This window comes from Budorcas taxicolor, chromosome 4, assembly GCF_023091745.1.
Source record: "Budorcas taxicolor isolate Tak-1 chromosome 4, Takin1.1, whole genome shotgun sequence".
In the NCBI taxonomy this organism is placed as follows: Eukaryota; Metazoa; Chordata; class Mammalia; order Artiodactyla; family Bovidae; genus Budorcas; species Budorcas taxicolor.
Window position 1 is genome coordinate 6,703,522 of NC_068913.1, and position 21,912 is coordinate 6,725,433.

A 21,912-nucleotide genomic window follows, 5' to 3' on the forward strand; every position below is an offset into this window, starting at 1 on the left:
TGGGCTCCTGGGCTGCTTCTCATGGGGAGCACCTGGCAGCCTCCAGCTGCTCCTTCCCTCGGGGTGAGCAGAGGCCTCCTCCAGCTGCTGGCAGGAGGAACCAGGTGACACTAGAAATGACCTGACCCAAGAACCAGAGCAGCTTGTGTCCAGCTTTCTGCCTCTTGCAGCAGGAAGCAAGCATCATGCTTGGAAAGACTCTTGAGAGGGATCGGTGACTCCCTTCTGCCTGCAGCATCCACAGGTCTGTTTAGCCCGAGCCAGTGGGCCGAGCCCACCGGTGGGCCAGGCCCAGGAGGAGCGGGTGTGCCTGGTTGCTTTGCCTGAAATCATCCCTTTCAGGCGATGCTGTTCGCCCTGCTTCCTGCCCAGGCTGCCGCCAGGGTGCACAGGCAGGGATCCTGCAGGCTTGTCATTCAGCTGAGCTGGCGTCAGCATCACCATCCGTGGATAGTGACACAGAGCAGAGCACCTTGGACTCTGCTCAGGGAGTGGAGAGGCATGTGGGCTTTCTCTTCTGAGGCTGCGGCCCTGCTGCCCAGCTCTTCCATCCTGGCTGGGCGCCGGCTGGGGCCCGTGGAGTTAGGTTTTAACTCAGCTGCCTGGACTGGGTCCTGGGATTTGCACTCAGAGTCCAGACAGTGTTAAACGCACAGCCCACACTGTCTAGTATCGTCTAGCTTCAGGGGGAGCATCTGTGCCTCCTGCTTCAAGTTGAAGGGCTCTGTGTGTAAAAACCGGCTGACAGCAACCCCGCTGGTGTGGGAACTCACAGGCCTGGTCCTGACATTTCGGCAGTGACTGTGTGATGGTTTTAAGATATAACCGCTTGGAACTCTGATTGATAACACTTGAGATGCCAGAAATTTTTTTTTTTTCGTTTACTAAGTCCTTCCTGCCCGGGCGCTCCCAGCTGCTCATCCGGGAGGGAGCACTGGGAAGGTAAGTTGCTTGCTCAGTGACTCAGGCCCTGAAGAGCCCCCCAGGGGGCACCCAGGAGGGGCCAGGCCCTGAGTCCCGGCTCCAGGAGGGTCCTCAGACTGGGGCAAAAGCTCAGCCCTCTGATTGCCATCTGCTTCTAGACTCAGGCGGCCCTAGCTGCCCAGCACCTGCAGACTCTCCAGGGAGGAACCAGCTATTGGACCTGACCTTGGCTTCCCTGGACCAAGCGAAGGTCACTCAGGCCTGTGGGAAGAACAGGGGCCCCTGCTGGGTAGAGAAGGCTGGTGGTGCTGTGTTATGGGGAGATGCTGCTTATGATCGGAGGAGCCTGGGGTGTCCGTGCGCCTGGGCAGCTCCTGCTATTGAACTGGCCCATGGTCGCCCCCTTGAACACACAGGCCTGAGGCGTTGTGCTGCTTCTGGGATGGAGGGTGTTCAAGGGGGAGGCTGCGGAGAGGTCTCATCGCTCTAGCTCCTTCTCAGCCCCCTGCTCCCGGCAGGGCCCCCTCCCGTGGGTGGATCCAGCTTCTCTCCTTCCTTCCCTTCCTCTAAGGGGCCTGTGAGCCCCCACTGCGTCAGGTCCTACATCTCCTGCCTTGCCCTCCAGTGCGTTCAGCCAGAGAAGCCTCTCTTGGGCAGAGGGACACGAGAGGCAGAGACTGAGGGGTGCCCAAGAAAGGGAGTCTCGGCCGGAAGACTCACAAAGATGCAGACTTCATTTTATGATGATGAGGTGTGGTCTTGTTAGGAGTAACGGTCATGATTAAATCGTGGTACAGTCACACAGCATGAAATTGGCCACGTTTGGCCGTGTGCAAGCATGCAGTTCAGGAATGTTAAATGCGTTCACATTGTTGTCCAACCATCTCCAGAACCTTTTTCATCTGGAACCATCTACCAAACTGGAACTCTGTTAAACAAAACCTCTGTAAACCCATTAAGTGAAACTGCCCATCTGCCCCCATCCCCTGGTAACCACCATTCTGTTTTCTGTCTCTATGAACTTGACTGCCCTGTGTTGCTTCTATAAGTGGAATCAGGCAACCTGTGTCCTTCTGACTGGTGTATTTATTATTCACTTGGCATAACATCCTCAAGATCCATTCACCTTTTAACATGTGTCAGAATTCACTTCCTTTCAAAGGCTGGATGATATTCCATAATGTCTATTTCCCACATTTTCATTTTTATCCATTTATTAATGAATTCACATTTCATTCATTTATTCACTCATCTGTTGATAGACTCTTGAGTTGTTTTCACCTTTTGGCTATTGTGAATAATGTTGCTCTGAACATGGGTATGCAAATAATCTCTTTAAGTCTTTATTTTTAATTATTTTGGGGCATATACCCAGAGCTGGGGTTGTTTGGTCATATGCTGGTTCCATTTTTGATTTCTTGAGGAATCTCCAGACTGTTTTACACAGTGGTTTCACCCATTTACATTCCAGCCAACAGTGCACAGGGCTTGTGATTTCTCCACATCCTCACCATCACTTCCTTTCTGTTTTCTGTTTTTTGATACTAGCCATCTTAATCCTGACTACTGCTTAGTTTAATTTTATATGATGGTGGTAGTTTGGGTCTATATTTTTCTGTGATTTGGTTTATTAGAACTGAAGTCCTACCATCCAGCTTTCCGTTTACCCACCTGGAAACTGAGGTCCAGGAAGGGGAGACTGCTGAGATAGCCCAGACCCGGATGGACACTCAGAACGACCTAAGAGGGGCTCTTTTCTGCTGCCTCCTGGTGCGGCCTCAGAGCTGGGTCACCGCTTTCCTCTGCCTGTGTGCGCTCCGCTTGTGCCCTTGTCATCTTGAGCTCAACCCCTCGAAAGTCTGTTTCTGGCCATCTCCGATGGCAAGTCCTCTGCTGGCCCGCGTGGAGCCTTATGCTGGAGTCTGGTTGCCCCAGAGCCCGCTGCCTCCCTGATGGCCTCTCTGCCCGGCATCCTCTGCCACCCCACCTGGCCTCCACTTTGGCCCCTGTGCTGTGAACCTGGAGCTGGTACTGCCATGTCCAGCCTTGCTTTTCCATCTGATGTGTGCCCAGATGCTGCCCCCCTCACCTGACTCCTCGCCTGTTCTCCCAAGTCCTCAGGGTCCCCGCTGGCTGCGGGATCATCTGGTTCCTTGGCGGTGTTCTCACCGGGAACTTCCTCCTGCAGCCGCCAGGCCCCTCCTCCAGACAAAACAGACATGAAACCACCCTCTGCTCCCTTCTGCTTTATTAGTGACCTTGCAAAAGTCATCTAGGCATTCCCCAAATGTCTGTGGGATACCTGTGCATTTAGAACCCATCTGAGCATGGTTTCCTCAGCTATAAAATGAGAACTGGAGATCTTATCCTTTAGAATATGAGGATCAGATGAGACAAAGTGTATTTTTGTTGTATTTATTTTTTGTTGCTGTTGAAGCATAGTTGACTTAACAATATCATGCTCCTTTCAGGTATACAGCATAGTGATTCATGCGTGCATGCACTGGAGAAGGAAATGGCAACCCACTCCAAAACTCTTGCCTGGAGAATCCCAGGGACAGAGGATCCTGGCAGGCTGCGGGCTATGGGGTCGCACAGGCGAAGGGGGATGCCGCAGGCCGGTGCCCCTCAAAACTGTGTGTCTCTACCCAGGAGGACTTGGTGAGGAGCTCTGTCGTGATGATTCAAGGGCAAGGCTGCAGACGTGGAGTGTGTGCAGGACGCGCACTCCTTTAATCTGGCTTCAGGTGGCCTTTTGATGAACTTTTCTGGTTTCTTTAATCTGGCCTAGGCTGGTCTTCCCTGCAGTGGAGAATGCTAGCTTCTTCCATCTGTTGGGGAACTTAGTTTCATAAAGAGCTCAACGATACTGTCATGCGTATCCCCTGATGTAGAACCAGGACCTGCCCCAGCTGCTCCTCTGTGTCTCCTATCCCCTCCCTCCCTTCCTTCTCTGATTAGCAACAGTTTGAATCTGCCCTTTGGAAATCAGGAACGGTCATGGAGGCCGGGGTCTGTTCCCTCCAAACGAGAAGCCAGGGACACAGAAAGACTGCCTGTTGTCAGTTCCTCAAATCCACCCACACCCCAGGCATTGCTCTTGGTGTGAAACTTTTTCATGTTCACTGCTGACAATCTGCAGATGTTATTTCTATGAAATGGAAACAGACTCTTAAAGTTATGAACAAATTAATATGTATTAACTGTATATTTTTCTATCAGCTGCTTTACAAATTTGCAGGTAAAACCATATGCCATTTTCATGTTAAGACAAGAGCCTCTGTTCTCAAGAGATGTTGTGATTGTTAATATAAACCAGCTCTGAGAGGCTCAGGTTTGATTGGTTCGCGGTGAGAGGTAAACACATTTTAAACTTCCCGGGTGCTTCCGCAGGCAGGTAGAGACCCCTGAGCTCAGCCGTGCGTGTCTGGAGGTCAGGAGTGCCTGGAGGATTCTCGGGAGACAGGGTTTTGAGCTGTGTTTTCAAACAAAACCAAGTCAGATGGTGAGGCCGAGCAAGCAGAGATGTCCGTGCTTCCAGGATCGGAGATCTGAGACCCATCACCAACTGAGTGGGGGAGAGCAGAGAGGGATCGGGACTGAGGGTGCGTGTGTAACTGAATCCAAGCTCGCTCCGCTCACTGCATGACAGACCGATGAATCTGAGAGACGAGATGATGAGCCCAGGAAGAGACTTTATTTGGAAAGCCAGCTGCCCGAGGAGATGGTAGGCTAGCGGCTCAAAATAACCATATTCTTGGGGTCTGGATGCCAGGTTCTTTTATAGACAGAGAAAGAAGCAATGAGGAACTAAAGTCAAAAGGCAGAACAGAGACGGAGAGGCAGTGGGGAAGTCAGATGAAAGGGTCTCAGTCTTGTACAACATCTCCAAGAGAATGGCCAGCCTTTGGAGGAGTGTGTTAATCTCGCCTATTAACAGGTAGGCAGGGACAAACCGTCTCTCCAGGAGTTGAACAAAGGCACTTTAGTTTACAGTCAAGCAGAGGGGCAGGGTCCTCCAGGCAAACCATTGAGTATGATTATAATAATAAAAGCAATGAAAAGCAAGTCAAAAAAGCAGTTTCCAACATGAAATCAGAATTGGCTTTCTCCCTGCCACACTTGGAGAGCCCTGATTTTCAAGCTGTGGTTTGGATGTCCTGACGGCTCAAGGGGACAGGTCTGTGATAGCCTGAAGTCTACGGGTCCAGATGGGCACACTCAGCCAGGCTTTGTTCAAAGGTTTTCAGGGCCCAATCAGATCTTTGATTTTTGCTTTTTTTCGAAAAGAGAAATTCATTTTGTTCACCTGAAACGTTCTAGTGTTTTCATTGTTGGCCAGCTTGCATGTGTACACATGTGCACCCACACACATGCACACCACAGCAGGCTGGATCCGCAGAATCCAGTGCAGAAGCCTCTCTGGGCATCTCTGCAGCCCATGGAGGGCAGCTTTGTCATCGTGCAGTCAGGGGTGCTGTGTGCAGAGCAAGGCAGGAAAGATGAAGGTCCCATGGTCGCACTCAGCGCATGTTTGTGGAATGAAGGACGGGGTGGCAGGAGATTGGGGTGAAAGAAGAGGCTGCATTTGTGTAGACCTCGGTGATGAAGGCTTGGTTGGGGGGTGGCAAGAGAAGAAATTGGGGATGGAAAGGCTGACTCAGGGTAGTAGGGACATCATTTATTTGGGGAAACCTGGAGCAGTGGACATTGCTTCTGTCTTTTTTGCCCCCATCTCAGTACTGGGTGAATGAACAAATGCCTCCTTTTCAACAGAGTTCTTTCAAGGAGTTCAAGACAGCTCTCTCTTTTTTTTTTAATTGAACTATAGTTGTGTTAGTTTCAGGTGTGAAAAGTGATTCAGTTATACATATATATATATATGTATTATTTTTCCTTACTGTTGTTGTTCAGTAGCTCAGCTGTGTCCAACTCTTTGTGACCCCATGGACTGCAGCCTGCCAGGCTTCCCTGTCCCTCACCATCTCCCGGAGTTTGCTCAAACTCATGTCCATTGAGTCGATGATACCATCCAACCATCTCATCCTCTGTTGCTCCCTTCTCCTTCTGCACTCAATCTTTCCAAGCATCAGGGTCTTTTCCAGTGAGTTGGCTCTTTGCATCAGGTGGCCAAAGTACTGGAGCTTCAGCTTCAGCATCAGTCTTTCCAATGAATATTCAGGGTTGATTTCCTTTAGGATTGATTGAGTTGATCTCCTTGCTTATTACAAAACATTGAGTAGAGTTCCCTGTGCTGTACAGTATATCCTTGCTGTTTATTTATTTTATATAGCCTATCTCTCTGCCTTGACTTTCCCATCTGTGAAATGGCCCGATATCTAGTCTTCCTGATAGTGGTTGAAGAATGCACTGGTTAAATTTTCAGGCTCTGAAACCAAATTGTCTGTAATCTGAGAAAGATGTGCCTGTATTTCATACCTATAAAACAGGAATGGCAGTCCCTCCCTGGAGTGTTATTGTGAGGAATAAATGAATTAACTATACAGTCCTTAGGCCAGAGCAATATACGTTTGCTACTTTATTTCTATAAGTTTAAAGGGAAAAAATGCAATACATTAGAATAAAGCATAAAAATATGATGTAGGTCTAAGGTTTTTTCATAAGAAAAAAGAATTAATTTATATTTACTTGTCAGGTTGGAGGATGAGACCCAAGCGCCACTCCTAAGGTTTGTGTTAGCCAGTGGCATGAAAGGTGATGGTTTGAGGCCTCATCTGAACCCCACTTGCTGCTTTCCCCCATTTTGAGATTACCTCTTTCATTTTACAAGTAACATATAGAGAAGTGGTGCTATAGAAAATATTAGGAAATGCATAGGAGTGAACATAGCAGAACAAATGTCATGGTGCCCATCACCTGTATGTCACTGTTGCTAAATCTTTGCTTTGACTTTCTAGACTGTTATATGGTCTATTGCTATGTTGATTTCTCTTATAAACAGCATTTCTCAAAAGAGTATTCTGAAGTTTGTTTTCCTAAAATGTCTGTATTTAACATTTTAGAACATCAACTTATATGTTTAAAGTATATTTATTCTTTTACTTCTCCGGTTTCCCCAGCACCATTTATTGAAGAGACTGTCTTTTCTTCATTGTTTATTCTTGCCTTTTTTGTTGTACATTAACTGACCGTAGGTATGTGGGTTCATTTCTGGGCTTTCTGCCCCGTACCTTTGATATATAATTCTGTTTTTATGCCAGTACCATACTGTTTTGTTTATTGTAGCTTTGCAGTATAGCCTAAAGTCAGGAAGCCTGATTCCTCAAGCTCTTGTTTATCTTTTTCAAAATTGCTTTGGCTATTCGTGGCCTTTTGCATCCCCATACAAATTTTAAAATTTATTGTTCTAGTTCTGTGGAAAATGCCATAAGCAATTTGATTAGAATTGCATTACATATGTAGATAGCTTGCATTGAATATGCAGATAGTATAGCCATTTTCACAGTATGCTTTTTAACTGGAGGATAATTGCTTTGTGAGCTTCCCCAGGGGCTCAGCAGTAAAGAATCTACTTGCAACACAGGAGACATGGGTTCAATCCCTGGATGAGGAAGATCTCCTGAAGGAGGGTCTGGCAACCCACTTCAGTATTCTTGCTGGGAAAATCTCATGGACAGAGGAGCCTGGCAGGCTACAGTCCATGGGGTTACAAAGAGTTGGACGTGACTGAAGTGTCTGAGGATACACACACACAATTGCTTTACAATGTTCTGTTGGTTTCTGCTGCACGATATGAATCAGTCACAACTATATAGATATAGATATATGCCCTCCCTCTTGAGCCTCCCTCCTACCTCTGCCCCATCCCACCCCCTAGGTTGTCACAGAACCCCAGGATGGGCTCTCTGTGTTATATAGCAGTATTAGTTCTTCTTAATAACCTAAGATGAAAAAAGAAAACACATACGTATGACTGAAACCGTTTGCTGTACCTGAAGCACATCATAAATCAGCTACAGCCCAATGTAAAATAAAATTAAAAGTAAAGTATTTTTAACCAATACCAGTATAACATTGTTTTTATACTGTCATTTATTGAAATTCCCTCTTTTTGACCTGTGGTTAGAATATCTTATATTTTTTTGCCATTGTGAATTGTACTGAGCATCTTTGAACCCTCCCACAATGCATTCTTGTGGGAATGTTTCTTTAGGATAAACGTCTAGAAATGGAATTCTGATGTCTGGTGCTTTGAGACAGAATGCCCCAGCACATTGCTGTGCAGAAGTTAATCATTGAGGGCTCACAAGCCTCTTCATGGCTCCTCCATTTGGAGTCTGGAGGAGGACAGATGGGAGGAGAGCGAGGTGGGTGGGACAAGGCCCTGGAAGCCAGACACACCTCCTCCCCAGGCCTCCAGGGGAGCTTGGATCTAACAGACATTCAGTATTCTCAGTTGCAAAATGTTTTGAATGAAGTGAGCTTCCTGAGGGTATTGTTAGCATAGGTCCTGAGGCTGAGTAAATGCCAGCTCCTATATAATAGCCAGGGTCTATGTAAAATAAAACTTTTATATAAGGAAGGGCTTCCCTGGTGGCTCAGATGGTAAAGAATCTGCCTACAGTGCGGGAGACCTGGATTTGATTCCTGAGTCAGGAAGATCCCCTATATAAGTAAGGAGCATATAAATAAATGTGTCCCTGTATATACGTACATATATACATACATTTACATATATACATACATGCATGCATGCTAAGTTGCCTCAGACACATCTGACTCTTTGCAACTCCATGGCCTATAGCTCACCAAACTCCTCTGTCCATGAGATTCTTCAGGTAAGAATACCAGAGTGGGTTGCCATCCCCTCCTCCAGGGGATCTTCCTGACCCAGGGATCAAACCCATGTCTGTTATGTCTCCTGCATTGGCAGGTGAGTTCTTTACCACTAGCACCACCTAGGAAGACCCATATACATACACATATGTATATATTAGAAAGCAGAGACATTACTTTGTCAACAAAGGTCCGTCTAGTCAAGGCTATGGTTTTTCCAGTTGTCATGTGTGGATGTGAGAGTTGGACTATAAAGAAAGCTGAGGGCCAAAGAATTGATGCTTTTGAACTGTGGTGTTGGAGAAGACTCTTGAGAGTCCCTTGGACTGCAAGGAGATCCAACCAGTCCATCCTAAAGGAGATCAGTCCTGGGTGTTCATTGGAAGGACTGATGTTGAAGCTGAAACTCCAATACTTTGGCTACCTGATGCAAAGAACTGACTCATTGGGAAAGACCCTGATGCTGGGAAAGATTGAGGGCAGGAGGAGAAGGGGACAGAGGATGAGATGGCTGGATGGCATCACCGACTCAATGGACATGAGTTTGAGTAAACTCTGGGAGTTGGTGATGGACAGGGAGGCCTGGCGTGCTGCGGTCCATGGGGTCGCAAAGAGTCAGACACAACTGAGCAACTGAACTGAACTGAACTAATATATATATTTTATATATAAGTATAAAGTATGTATAAGTACAAATATAAAATTATATATAAATATATATAAGTACATACATATATATATAATAAGACTTTGTGTAAGGTCAGTTGCCTTCCTTGAGTAATCTGGAGGAGACAAAAATTCCCAAGTATGTTCATCAGAGTGGGAGCTTTACTGTCATGTTTAGAAACTTACAAGGTGAATTAAGAATTTAAAGCGGAGTCAGAAATAAGGTGAAGACCTAGGGGGAGCAGGTGGGTGTTAAAACATCATCGAAGCCCCTGCCTCAAAACTGCCACCTCTGTCCACAGTGCCCGCGTCTGTGGGTGTCGGCCTGGTGGATTTTCTGGGTAATCTCGTACATCTTAATGTAGTCCCACCACATCCTCAGTATCATGGACTCATAGATTCCAGATCTTCAGCTAGTCACGGATCCGGAGCTGGGTCAGCGATTTCAGCTAGAGCGATGTAGACCAGCTGGGAAGCCCCCTTAATTAGCTGGAATTTGTGACCCACCCAGTGGTTCAGAAAGGACTGGACCAAACAGATTCTTCCACACCAACCCATCCCAAGAGGGGAGCACACTTTAGGCTGTTTCTTTCCAGGAATACATACTTTCAAAATGAATTCTCCATAGGGAACAAACTGGTGTCTGCCAAGGGGGAGGAGGGTGGGGGAAGGATGGAGTGGGTGGTCGGCCCTAGCAGATATGTAAGCTTTTATATGTAGAATGGATAACTACTGTGTAACACAGGGAACTATATTCAGCATCCTGTATACACCATAATGCAAAAGAAGATGAAAATGAATGCATTAAATGTATGACTGAGCCTTGCTTGGCTGGTACAGCTGAAATTAACACAGCACTGTAAATCAACTCTACTTCAATTAGAAAAACGTGCTCTCCACTTTGCTTAGTTGTCCAATTTCTCTTAGTGTTGGAGAGTGCCAATATGTTGATTTTTTTTATTGAAGCATATTTGATTTACAGTGTTTCTGGTGGCCAGCAAAGTGACTAAGTTATACACACACACATATATTCCTTTTCAGATTATTTTGGTTTTAGGTTATTACAAGATATTGAACACAGTTCTCTGTGCTATACAGTAGGTCCTTGTTGTAATATACTGATTTTTAAAAGCTCCTGTGACCCAGAAGGCCCTAAATACTTACAAGAATGAACAATGAGGAGAAAGGGTCCTTAGAAGCTGCTGGCTGTCAACAGCTTTGTTGACTTCAGGTTGGAAGCTGCCACCTCACTCATCCTTCCTCTTGTCGCCTTTCCAGGAGGAAGATGAAGGCTCGCGCGCCTCCGCCTCCTGGGAAGCCTGCCACCCCCAACTTGCATAGCGGACAGAGATCTCCTCGCAGAGCATCCCCCGGAACCCCACAGAACCAGCTCAGCAGAAAGCATTCACTGGACGACGGGGTGGTAGCCATGACCGTGGTGCTGCCCAGCGGGCTGGAGAAGAGAAGTGTGGTCAACGGGAGGTGAGGGCCCGGCTGGGGCCAGCGGGGGAGGTGCCACAGTGCAGTGTGCAAGGCCTCGGGGAAGAGCAGTGTGGTCAATGGGAGGTGAGGGCCCGGCCGGGGCCAGCGGGGGAGGCACCACAGTGCAGTGTGCAAGGCCTCGGGGAAGAGCAGTGTGGTCAATGGATGTGAGGGCCCGGCCGGGGCCAGCGGGGGAGGCGCCACAGTGCAGTGTGCAAGGCCTTGGGGTGTAAATCTGGGCCTAGGAACAACATGCAGGGTCTCACCCTCCCAGCTGGGTGCCAGCGAGCTCACCACACTCACCCTGATCCTGGGGGCCACACATTTCACTCCTGTTGGAGGTTGGCTCAGAGAGGAGGGAGGTCTCAGGCCCACAAGCCGACTCCAGGTAGGTGGCCGCCACCTGGGGCAGGGCCGGCCCCATGGCCCCGACACGGCACAGCTGGGGCCTGGGGTCAGGGCTGGCCCCCCGGGCCCCGACACAGCACAGCTGGGGGCAGCTCCTGAGGGACCATCCTCAGATCCACTTACAGACTGACTCTCAGAGGTGTGACTGCAACCACTTATCAAGGTTCCAGATGAAAACAGTGCAAGCTTACATGAAGGGACACAGTGGGACGCATGGAGTTGACATTGACGGGAATCAATTTCGAAACCCTCGATTTCCACCTGAATCCTTATTGAGAGCTGGTCTGCCTGTCGAGGTGCCTATAGCCAAGGTCACACTCACCACCCAAGCTAAATTAGGGTTAGGGTTAGGGTTAGACCTGATCTGCCTGTCAAAGTGCCTATAGCCAAGGTCACAGATTGACTTGTTTCCCATCCCTTCCCAGTTGTAAAAGATACAATGAAAGCATTTAAAATATTCCGGAGTATTGATACTAATAGAATTGTAATAGTTTTTAGTGCTAATTTCTGATATGATGTTTGATATTTATCAAAATGGATCATAATCACATTGTTTAATCATTTTTGTACTACTGTTATTAGCTCAATCTGTAACTTAAAAATTTAACAAAATCACAGGAAAACAATTCCATCTAAATGTTCATACACTTTATTATGTAGAATATGATAGAGTGATCAATTACAAAGACATTCAAGCACAAAAATATTTCTATATGATTCTGAAACAAGAGTGAATGGGAGTTGTATTTCTAGGAAACCAAGGGAGGTAAGAAATTTGAAGAAATCTTCAAAAATCATTTGCTTGAGAATTTTAAAAATGGATAATGGATAACCACATCACTCTGGGTGTTTTTATTCCCATCGATACATTGTAAAGAGTGATATAACAGTTTTATGTTAAAATATTCTATTCAAAATTTCATCCTTTGCAACTACTTTAGTTTTATAAAGAAAATTTCAGGTAATGATTTACTGGAGCAAAGGGGTTCACAGGTTTTTAAAATTATTTTATGCACCATGTACACAAAAATTTGAGGAACATTGCTCCTGGCCTTAATATTCTCCTAGGATACAATGTCTTTACCTCCAAGAGGTGATGCAAAACAGCATTTCAAAGTGATACTATTGGGGAACACTAGGACATGCTCCTCTGTGGGGCCCCTCCTTGTGGCTGCCTCCCAGCAGAAGGGCCCCGGAGCCAGAAGTTAAGACCCACATTGGATCCTGTGGCCCAGCATCCATAGAAGGGAGGAGTTCCTGTGGGCAGGTTCATGCTAGAGATGCTCAGGTTTCTGGAGTGTCTGTGTTTCTTCTTTTACAGAGTGATCTCTGTCCTAAGTGTACTTTTCTCACTTAAGCTTGGGAAACAGGCCATATTATCATAGGTTTAGATGCATGTAAGCCAGACTTCAACAGTACATGAACAGTGAACTTCAAGTTGGTTTTAGAAAAGGCAGAGGAACCAGAGATCAAATTGCCAACATCCGTTAGATTATAGAAAAAGCAAGAGAGTTCTAGAAAAACCTCTATTTCTGCTTTATTGACTATGCCAAAGCCTTTGACTGTGTGGATCATCACAAACTGTGGAAAATTCTTAAAGAGATGGGAATACCAGGCCACCTGACCTGCCTCTTGAGAAATCTGTATGCAGGTCAGGAAGCAACAGTTAGAACTGGACATGGAACAACAGACTGGTTCCAAATAAGGAAAGGAGTATGTCAAGGTTGTATATTGTCACCCTGCTTATTTAACTTATATGCAGAGTACATCATGGGAAACGCTGGGCTGGAAGAAGCACAAGCTGAAATCAAGATTGCCAGGAGAAATATCAATAACCTCAGATATGCAATTAACACCACCCTTATGGCAGAAAGCGAAGAAGAGCTAAAGAGCCTCTTGATGAAAGTGAAAGAGGAGAATGAAAAAGTTGGCTTAAAGCTCAACATTCAGAAAACGAAGATCATAGCATCTGGTCCCATCAGTTCATGGCAAATAGATGGGGAAACAGTAGAAACAGTGGCAGACTTTCTTTTGTTGGGCTGCAAAATCACTGCAGATGGTGATTGCAGCCATGAAATTAAAAGACGCTTTCTCCTTGGAAGGAAAGTTATGACCAACCTAGGTACCATATTCAAAAGCAGAGACATTACTTTGCCAACAAAAGTCCATGTAGTCAAGGCTATGGTTTTTCCAGTAGTCATGTATGGGTGTGAGAGCTGAACCATAAGGAAAGCTGAGTGCCGAAGAATTGATGCTTTTGAACTGTGGTATTGGAGAAGACTCATGTGAGTCTCTTGGGTTGCAGGGATATCCAACCAATCCATCCTAAAGGAAATCAGTCCTGAATATTCATTGGAAGGACTGATGCTAAAGCTGAAACTCCATTACTTTGGCCACCTGATGCAAAGAACTGACTCATTTGAAAAGACCCTGATTCTGGGAAAGATTGAAGGTGGGAGGAGAAGGGGATGACAGAAGATGAGATGGTTGGATGGCATCACCAACTCAATGGACATGAGTTTGAGTAAACTCTGGGAGTTGTGATGGTCAGGGAGGCCTGATATGCTGCAGTCCATGGGGTCCCAAAGGGTCAGATACAACTGAGCAACTGAACTGAACTTAATTTTATCAGTGAATGTATTAAGGTTTATTCACCATTATTATACTAATATTTGGGTTCAATTTCTAGTTATGTTTTAGCAAATCACTTTATTGAAGTATGATTAACCTATAAAAGCTGCCACATTGAATGTGTACGACTTAATGAGTTTGTGAATAAGTGTACACATGTGAAACTATGACTTCTATCAGTCTAGTTATATATTTCTTTTTTAAGAAAATTGACCCACAGATCCTGTCTTAAATTACACATAGGTCTGGTTTTATAAATGCACAAGGAGAGACAGAATATCTGCGTGAAAACTAAAAACATTATTTTGAAAAATGTTTTCAAACTGAACATATTCTTCCAATTTTATCTTTAGTTTTCATTTTCTTCCAAAGTAGAAGTTATCATGGTGCCATTTTGCAATGCAGCGATGAGAGCAGGTTCACCCGTAGAGATTAAGTATTAAAATAGATTTCTCTTTTCAGAGTAGTAAGTTCTTACCCCTTCCCAAGGTTTCCTGGAGCAGCCTGTGGGCTCCCTTAGCAGCTTGTAACTTGCTGACGCTGCAGCTTCTTGCTGCAGGAATTGGTTTTATGTTTCCTACTCTTTAATAATATAAGAGTGGGCCAAAGTCACATCCTGACCCTCGCTGAAACCAGATCGCCTAGCTGTTTATCAGTGTGATTTCTCTCTTCATTTTACCAGAGAACATGCCCACCTTTTTGCAGGATAAGCAGGTCATCTATAATTTACATTTAGTACCTTAACCATACTATTTCCAAACATGGAAGATTCTCACAAGGAGAGCACATTAGTACATAAAGTCTGGTATATTCTGCATATGGCAGTGATTCTTCTTTCTGTCTTTTTTTACAGTTTCCTTTGGATTTAAAAACACAGGTCCCAGTCTGTTCTTAGATGAGACATGAGAACAGGTGTTCTGGAACTTTCTTAAGGAAGATGCTCTGATAGGTGCTCTTTTAGAAAGGATGCTATCAGCACTGCTCAGGGTCCCTGCAAGGAGAATGCTGGTCCCATCACTCTAACTGGAGGACAAGTAGAGGGAAGTTCTTTGAAGGGACAATGCCCTTAGGCAAAAGGGTGCTTCATAAATGGTGTCAAGTATTCACGTGTTAGGGCTGTGTCATCCTGATGTGGTCAGCTAACTCCTGTCCAGTTGGCATGCATGCCCCAGGGGCCTGGGACAGGAGAAGGCAGCGTTCTCTTCTCAGAGCACAGGAAACCTTTCTCGGTGTTCAGTGCTGCAATTTGCTGCTGCAGGCTGTCAGACCCCTTTTGTAATAACCGAGTTTACAACTCTGCATGCATTTGCAGGTCCCAGGCCTTGTCAACAGCATAAGACCCCCATGGCATAGGTATGGTCCTCGGTGCCTCTTCTGGAGAGAGCTCACCTGCTCCCAGGTGAAGGGGAAGGGGAGCGAGCCCAGCCCTCATCTTCCCTCCTTCACCTGCCCATCAAGGTGCGGGCCATGCCCCCTGCAGAGGAAGGAAGGGAGCTGGCTTCTCTTCAGCACCAGGACATGAAGGGATGAGGCTGGAAGGGCAGTTTTGGCACAGGGGACTCTGCCAGAGGAACATTTTCTATGTAACAGGCTAACAGTCACGTTTGGTTTAGTTTGATTTACATTTTTACTTAAAGAATACGCTTTTTTAAAAAGACTTTATTTTTCAGAGCAGTTTTAAGTTCACAGCAAAATTGAGAGGAAGGCAGTGATATTTCTCACACACCCCCTATGTATACCCGACTTCCCCCACCATCACATCTCTCACCAGAGTGGTGCCTCTCTTCTAAGTGATGAACCAGCACGCACACATCATTTCCCCTGAAGTCCACAGTTTACACCAGCATTCACGCTCCATGCTGTACATTCTGTGGGTCTGGACAAATGTGTCATGACGTGTCCACCATTATAGTATGATACAGAGTATCTTCATTGCCTGAAAAATCCTCCTGGAGAAAATTCCTGGGATATAAACCCTTATGTGACATTAACGGGAGGTGAATCTTACTGAATTTATAATACATTTGATTATCCTGGTCCTAATTCACCATTTCTAGTGACTACCTCCCAAATGTTTCTGCCTTATTAAGTCATTGCTTCTTTGAGCTAAATCTAAGAGGAGCTTTAAAAAAAGCACAATCACTCCGTTGATGCAGAATGTCATCAAGAGTTCCCAGTTACTACTAAGTTTCTTTATGAGAACCTCTCCTACAAGGAAATAGCCTGGTTAAGGGGCTGATCATAAACTCTCAACTCCTTGCTTACCCTGTGAAAAGGTGGGGGTATTCTTTACTGAACCCATGATTTAATCTTTCATAGAAGATGCTGTTACTGTTTTGGATTTGGTGCTAAACCAGTCATCTTAGGAGACAGTCTGCTTTTGTGGGAGACTGAACAGACTGGGATCCAAACAGACTGAAAAAATGGAAATGATCATTTATTCATTATTGAACTCCTAGCTTTCATGAGACACTGGGAAGGGGACATCCCAGCAAACAGAAGGAAATAAATAGCATTTGCAAAAGGGCTAGTTTGTGTGAGAAGGGGAAAGTTTAGTGTTGCTGGAACCTGGATTGAGAAGGGAAGATGAGTGGACCTGGACTCGGGGGCCAGCCAGGTTCCAGGAGTCTCCTGGCCTGGCCATCCTGTGGCTCCACGTGCCACTAACAAGATTACAGCGCCACTGGGAACACACAGTTCCACTCCAGTGCTGGGCAGGTCAAGAGAAAGCTGGTGCATCAAAGCATAAATTTAACTTACACGTAGGAAGCAATAGTTCTGCGTTAAATGTAGCATGCAAACTTCACAAGTATTTTTTTTAAAGAAGTATAGCCAATTAACAATGTTGTGACAGTTTCAGGTAGACAGTAAAGGGACTCAGTCATACATACACATGTATCCATTCTCCCCCAAATCACATGCACTTTAAAAAACAAACACTGACAGGCAACTTTAAAGATTTCTGGGCTGTGTCCCAGGTCCCCCAGCGGGCTGGTTGACTCAGCTACTGAGAGAGAAACAGAAAACAACCTGCCCCGATATGACCTGGACACGGGAAGCTTTAGACTCTCACGTCACATGACCTCCGAGATAGAGGTTAATGACACTGAGGTTGCAGTTAAGAAAAAGACAAGTTTTCATGATTGGAACCCAACCAGAATGCACCCCTTGTTGCTGGGTGCTGCAGTGCCCTCTTCCTTACGGGTATCTTTCTCCAGGAGCACCAGAGACCCTGAAAGGCCTGGCTAGCCATTTGGAGCTCGGGGCTTTAAATGCCAGTTGACAGCCACTTTCACAGTGCACGACAGCCACCCTGTTTCCTGAGGACACTGTCCAGAAAAGTGTGGGGTAGAAAGTGATAACTCAGATCACGCTTTCCATGAGCCTGGGGAGGAAATCACCTGAGTGGGAGGCCTTCCAGGAAACGTGAGATGAACTGATGCTTTTGGACCCGTGTCCTCGTGTCCACCCCTATACTGTGTATCCAGCCCATTAAATGCGACCCAGATCAGTCTGTATTAGGCTGCCGTGTCTGTCCGAGAGCCACAGGAAGAGGCCTGCAGGCCAGAGGGATCTCCCACGTCTGAGCACCTCTCGTACCCCAAACCTCTCCACTTTCCTGCAGAAACTCTCTGGCCTGGCCTGGGTCCCAGCCCTCGGAAGCAACGCTGTGACCCTTGGCTGGTCCGGTTGAGTTGATAATGGGCCCTGTGCTCACAATTTCAGCACAGGCCATGGACAGGGTGTGGTGGTGCTGAATCTTATTATTATGGTCTTTCTTTTGCTTTTGCTTTCCCCTTCACCAAACTGAATGATAAATTTGAGGAAACAGGTCTCCAGCACATAAAATTTTCTACTTGGAAATCCTTCCCCTCCCCTCCCTCACAGGCATTTTCTTGAGAATTGTTTCCACCCTAAAGTGTTGGCAACATCCCTGCAGCTTCGTCGTCAAGGATGACAGAAGAGCAAGAACAGCTGGGTAGGTGCTGACCCACTGATTGTGGAGGAGAGCTAGTCCACGGGTAGAGATGGGGGCACCCAATTCTTTATCCAGACAGAACTGAATACTACACCACTCTCCTGCTAGTGCGTGCCAGGATACGTCCTAGATTCTGCTGTTACTAGAATTCATTCTCTGTGACGGAAAAGCCCCAAAGTGGGTCTGCACCCTTTCACGTTAAATTCGATCTTTCAAACATGTTACCAATTAGTGGATTCGAAGAACAGAAGGTTACATTAATTGCTTTGGTATTCTTTGTGGTTTATCGTCTAAGATTAATTCAACTTTTGGTTTGAGAATTTACCCATATTGGTTTATTTGGTGTCAGTAGACTATGGATGTGGGCTTTCCTGGTGTCTCAGATGGTAAAGAATCAGCCTGCAATGCCAGAGACCTGGGTCCGATCCCTGGGTCAGGAAGATGTCCTGAAGAAGGGAATGGCTACCTAATCCAGTATTCTTGCCTGAAGAATTCCATGGACAGAGAAGCCTGGCAGGCTACAGGCCATGGCTTGCAAAGAGTCAGACTCGACTGAGCAACTAAGCACAGCATGACAGCCGACTGTGGGTGTAGTTTAGAGAGGTGAAGTGACAGTCGGCATCTTATGGGACCGGGTGCCAACCCCACCTCCACGTCCCTCATGGAAACCAGAGGAGAGTGGTCCCCAACCACCAGGACGACGAGAATGAGAGGGAGCAGTGTCATCTGCACAGAATGGCTCTGGGCTAATGGGGGACACACAGAACATGGTAACGATAATAGGTCATTATTATAGCATCCTTAGAACTCTCTTTTCTATGCTAACTTTTCCATGGAAGTCTCTTTTTCATGGACTTTGGTGTCTTGAAGTCTTTGGTGATGTCACTTCCTGTTTTGATGTATTAAACTTATGAGAAAATGATGATTTTTTTTTTTCTGAGGCTGAGGGAATCCAAGCTGACAGCATCACTAGCCAGCATGCCCACCTTCATAGCCCTTGTGAGGGTTAGTGCTGCCCTGGCCCCACCGAGTGCCCTTTCAGAGTCCTGGGAACCAGTGGGGAGCTGAGTCTCCTAGGTGTGACTCCAGGGTCTCCTGGCTAGAACATAGGCTGTCACCTAACTACCTCCTGGATAGTAGGTGGGAGTAAGTATCGTCATGGAGATGGCTGTTAGATGTTTTGTGTCAGCAAGAACATCATTGATATTTTTGGGAAACAGGGCGTCTTGAAGCTTTGCCTGTGTGTCAGTGTTCAGCGCCATAGCCCTCATGGTGCATGGCGACGAGATGGCGGGCAGCCTGCGCCTTCACAGGTGTGCGTGAGTCCTCGGTCTGCACACGCCTGAGGGCCAGACACCTGGAAAACTCCACCATGACCTGAAATAATTGCCATGCCAATTCCTGGTTAAGAAATAGATCAGAAGACAAGACCTACACTTTTGTGAGGGATTTATGCCCCACTGCTCAGGAAATGTGTAGGAAAAGACAGGCCAGCTTGAAATATAAAAGCATTCTGCCAGCTTAATATGAATGATGGAAATGAAGTTTCCTATTCTTTGGGACAATCCACTCTTTTTTAGTGCCCTTAGTAAGTAATGATCTGTGTTAGGAGACATTATAAAAGTTTTTGACATTTCAATAACATGATTTTCATTTTCTCTGTCTTTAAAAAGCATACTTTCTAGCTATAAAGAAAGCCATTGTCTCCTTCAACTTAAAATTTTGCTGTTTAAGATACACTATATTTGCAAAGAATGAAAATTTTATACCTTGTGCCCAGAAGTTAATATCATCTGTGCTGATCTTACAAGATTGAGGTCAACATACTCATGAGCTTACCTAGAAATGCAACTGTTTTCCCAGCTATTCTGATTTTGATGGTGTTTTTGGTACTGTGGTTGCTTAGTGTTGAATGTATTAAGATATCTCTGTAGAGTCATGAATGAGGAAATAACGAGCGGCTGTTCTCTTTCTTCATAAGGATGACCAGTTTGCTCCTCTACCCACTGGTGCGTTAATCCTGACCTCTCTCAACCAGCAGAAGGGAGAGTGCCAACATTCCCCCTGACCATGGTTTGTTTCTCTCTTCCAGCCACGCAATGATGGACCTACTGGTTGAACTTTGCCTTCAGAACCACCTGAATCCTTCCAACCATGCCCTGGAGATCCGGTCTTCAGAAACCCAACAGCCTTTGAATTTTAAGCCAAATACTTTAGTTGGGACCTTGAATGTGCACACCGTATTTCTGAAAGAAAAAGTTCCTGAAGCGAAAGTTAAGCCTGTTCCCCCTAAGGTGCCTGAGGTCAGTAGCACGGGAGTACGTGTGTCATATAAGGACGTGTGCAGTTTCCTGGGACCCAGGGTGCGGCAGGTGTAGCGGAGGGGGCCACTGGGGTCTCTCCTGTCTAAATTTCACATGCCATGGTTGAGGTTTGCACTTTCATGGTAGGCAAAGTTAGGCCCTAAACTGAGTTTTAGGAGACCTAAGTTCACAGCTTTTGAATAATGTGCATTGTGTAACACTGCTCCTTTAGATGTCAAAAAAAGGACCCACTCTAGAGCAGAGCCATGCATTAACACTTTCTGCAAAGATTCTTTCCATCTTTTAATCAGGCGCTTTCTCCAAAGATGGAAATGGTCTATAATTCTGTACCCTGCGAGCCAACAGCCCCTGATTACACATAGCTGCTGAGCATATGAAATGCAGCTAGTGTGATCGAAAAATTGAACTTTGCATTTCTTATATTTAATTGAAATAACACAAATAGCCAATGACTACCCTACTTGACTAGTCCTAAAGGTTCCAGTAGAGTTCTGGAGGCCTTTCTGTCCATGGCAGAGATTGGAATATGTAGAAGATTCTAAGATCTTCTCTGAGAAACGAAATAGAAGGGGATTCCCTTTTGAAAAATTGATGCTAGAAATACTTACTCCTTGTCCTTGGAGAATATTTTATGCATAGGTTTCAGGCTTTTTCATATTGATTAAAGATAGCTTTGTCTGCTTACTGTACTTTTTAATAAAACTTTTATCCTTTTATCTCCAATGAAAATCAATGCTATTTCATTCTTTTAGATTATTGAACTATCTCCTAAATTCCCTTATTTTTAAACATGATACTTTGGCCAACAGGTCATGTCCTCTAGGTTTAGATAATTAATAACTTTTAATTGGTGCCATATCTGGGTGGTTCAGTGGCAAAGAATCTGCCTGCCAATGCAGGAGACACAGGAGACTCAGACTCAATCCTTGGGTGGGGAAGATCCCCCAGAGAAGGAAATGGAAACCCGCTCCAGTATTCTTGCCTGGAAAATTCCACTGACAGAGGAGCCTGGTGGGCTACAGTCCATGGGGTTGCAGAGTCGGACACAAAAGCATGCACGCACACACACGCATATTCTGAGTTTCCCCTAATTCTTCAATTAAAATCAATGTTCAAGGAAATTCCTTTTATACTCTGTGACTTTTTTTACGTTCCTGAACCCTAGCTGCAAATTCCAGGGGCAGTTGAGCCCAGGGTTATATAGGAGTTCAATTTGAGAAGCATGGAAAAGATTCATGGTTCCATCTTTCCTTCTAAAATTCGTTAAACCCTGGCCTCGGATTGGAAGGGAGTGTGAGACCTATGTCATTCAGTCGGCACTCCTCAGGATCTTAGAGCATTGTGGTGACCAGTAAAGGCCAAACAGAAGCTGACTGCTTGAACCTTGGCCTGCCACAGCTTCCAATGGGCCCCTCGATCTGCAGACGTTTACAATCAGCTTTAGACAAATTGATTTTTTTCTTTCTGATTATAATAGCTATCAGTATTATTATATGCCTATTATATTTATATGTCTCTATTTTTCTAGCTTAAATATATGTGTGTAGTGCATATTTATGAAAATTGATTTATATGTTGCTGCTGCTGCTGCTGCTAAGTCGCTTCAGTCGTGTCCGACTCTGTGCGACCCCAGAGACGGCAGCCCACCGGGCTCCCCCGTCCCTGGGATTCTCCAGGCAAGAACACTGGAGTGGGTTGCCA

At 45.7% G+C, this 21,912-nt stretch overlaps 1 protein-coding gene across 1 annotated transcript in view; it reads left to right on the forward strand.

Annotated features, from left to right (window-relative positions):
* The window catches only part of COBL (cordon-bleu WH2 repeat protein), a 304,931-nt gene that overhangs the window by 99,506 nt on the left and 183,513 nt on the right, over positions 1 to 21,912 (forward strand). Inside the window, exons 2-3 of the mRNA XM_052639184.1 lie at positions 10,666 to 10,869; positions 19,980 to 20,190. Of these exons, the coding sequence (XP_052495144.1) occupies positions 10,666 to 10,869; positions 19,980 to 20,190 (415 nt within the window). The remainder of the gene's footprint in view (positions 1 to 10,665; positions 10,870 to 19,979; positions 20,191 to 21,912) is intronic.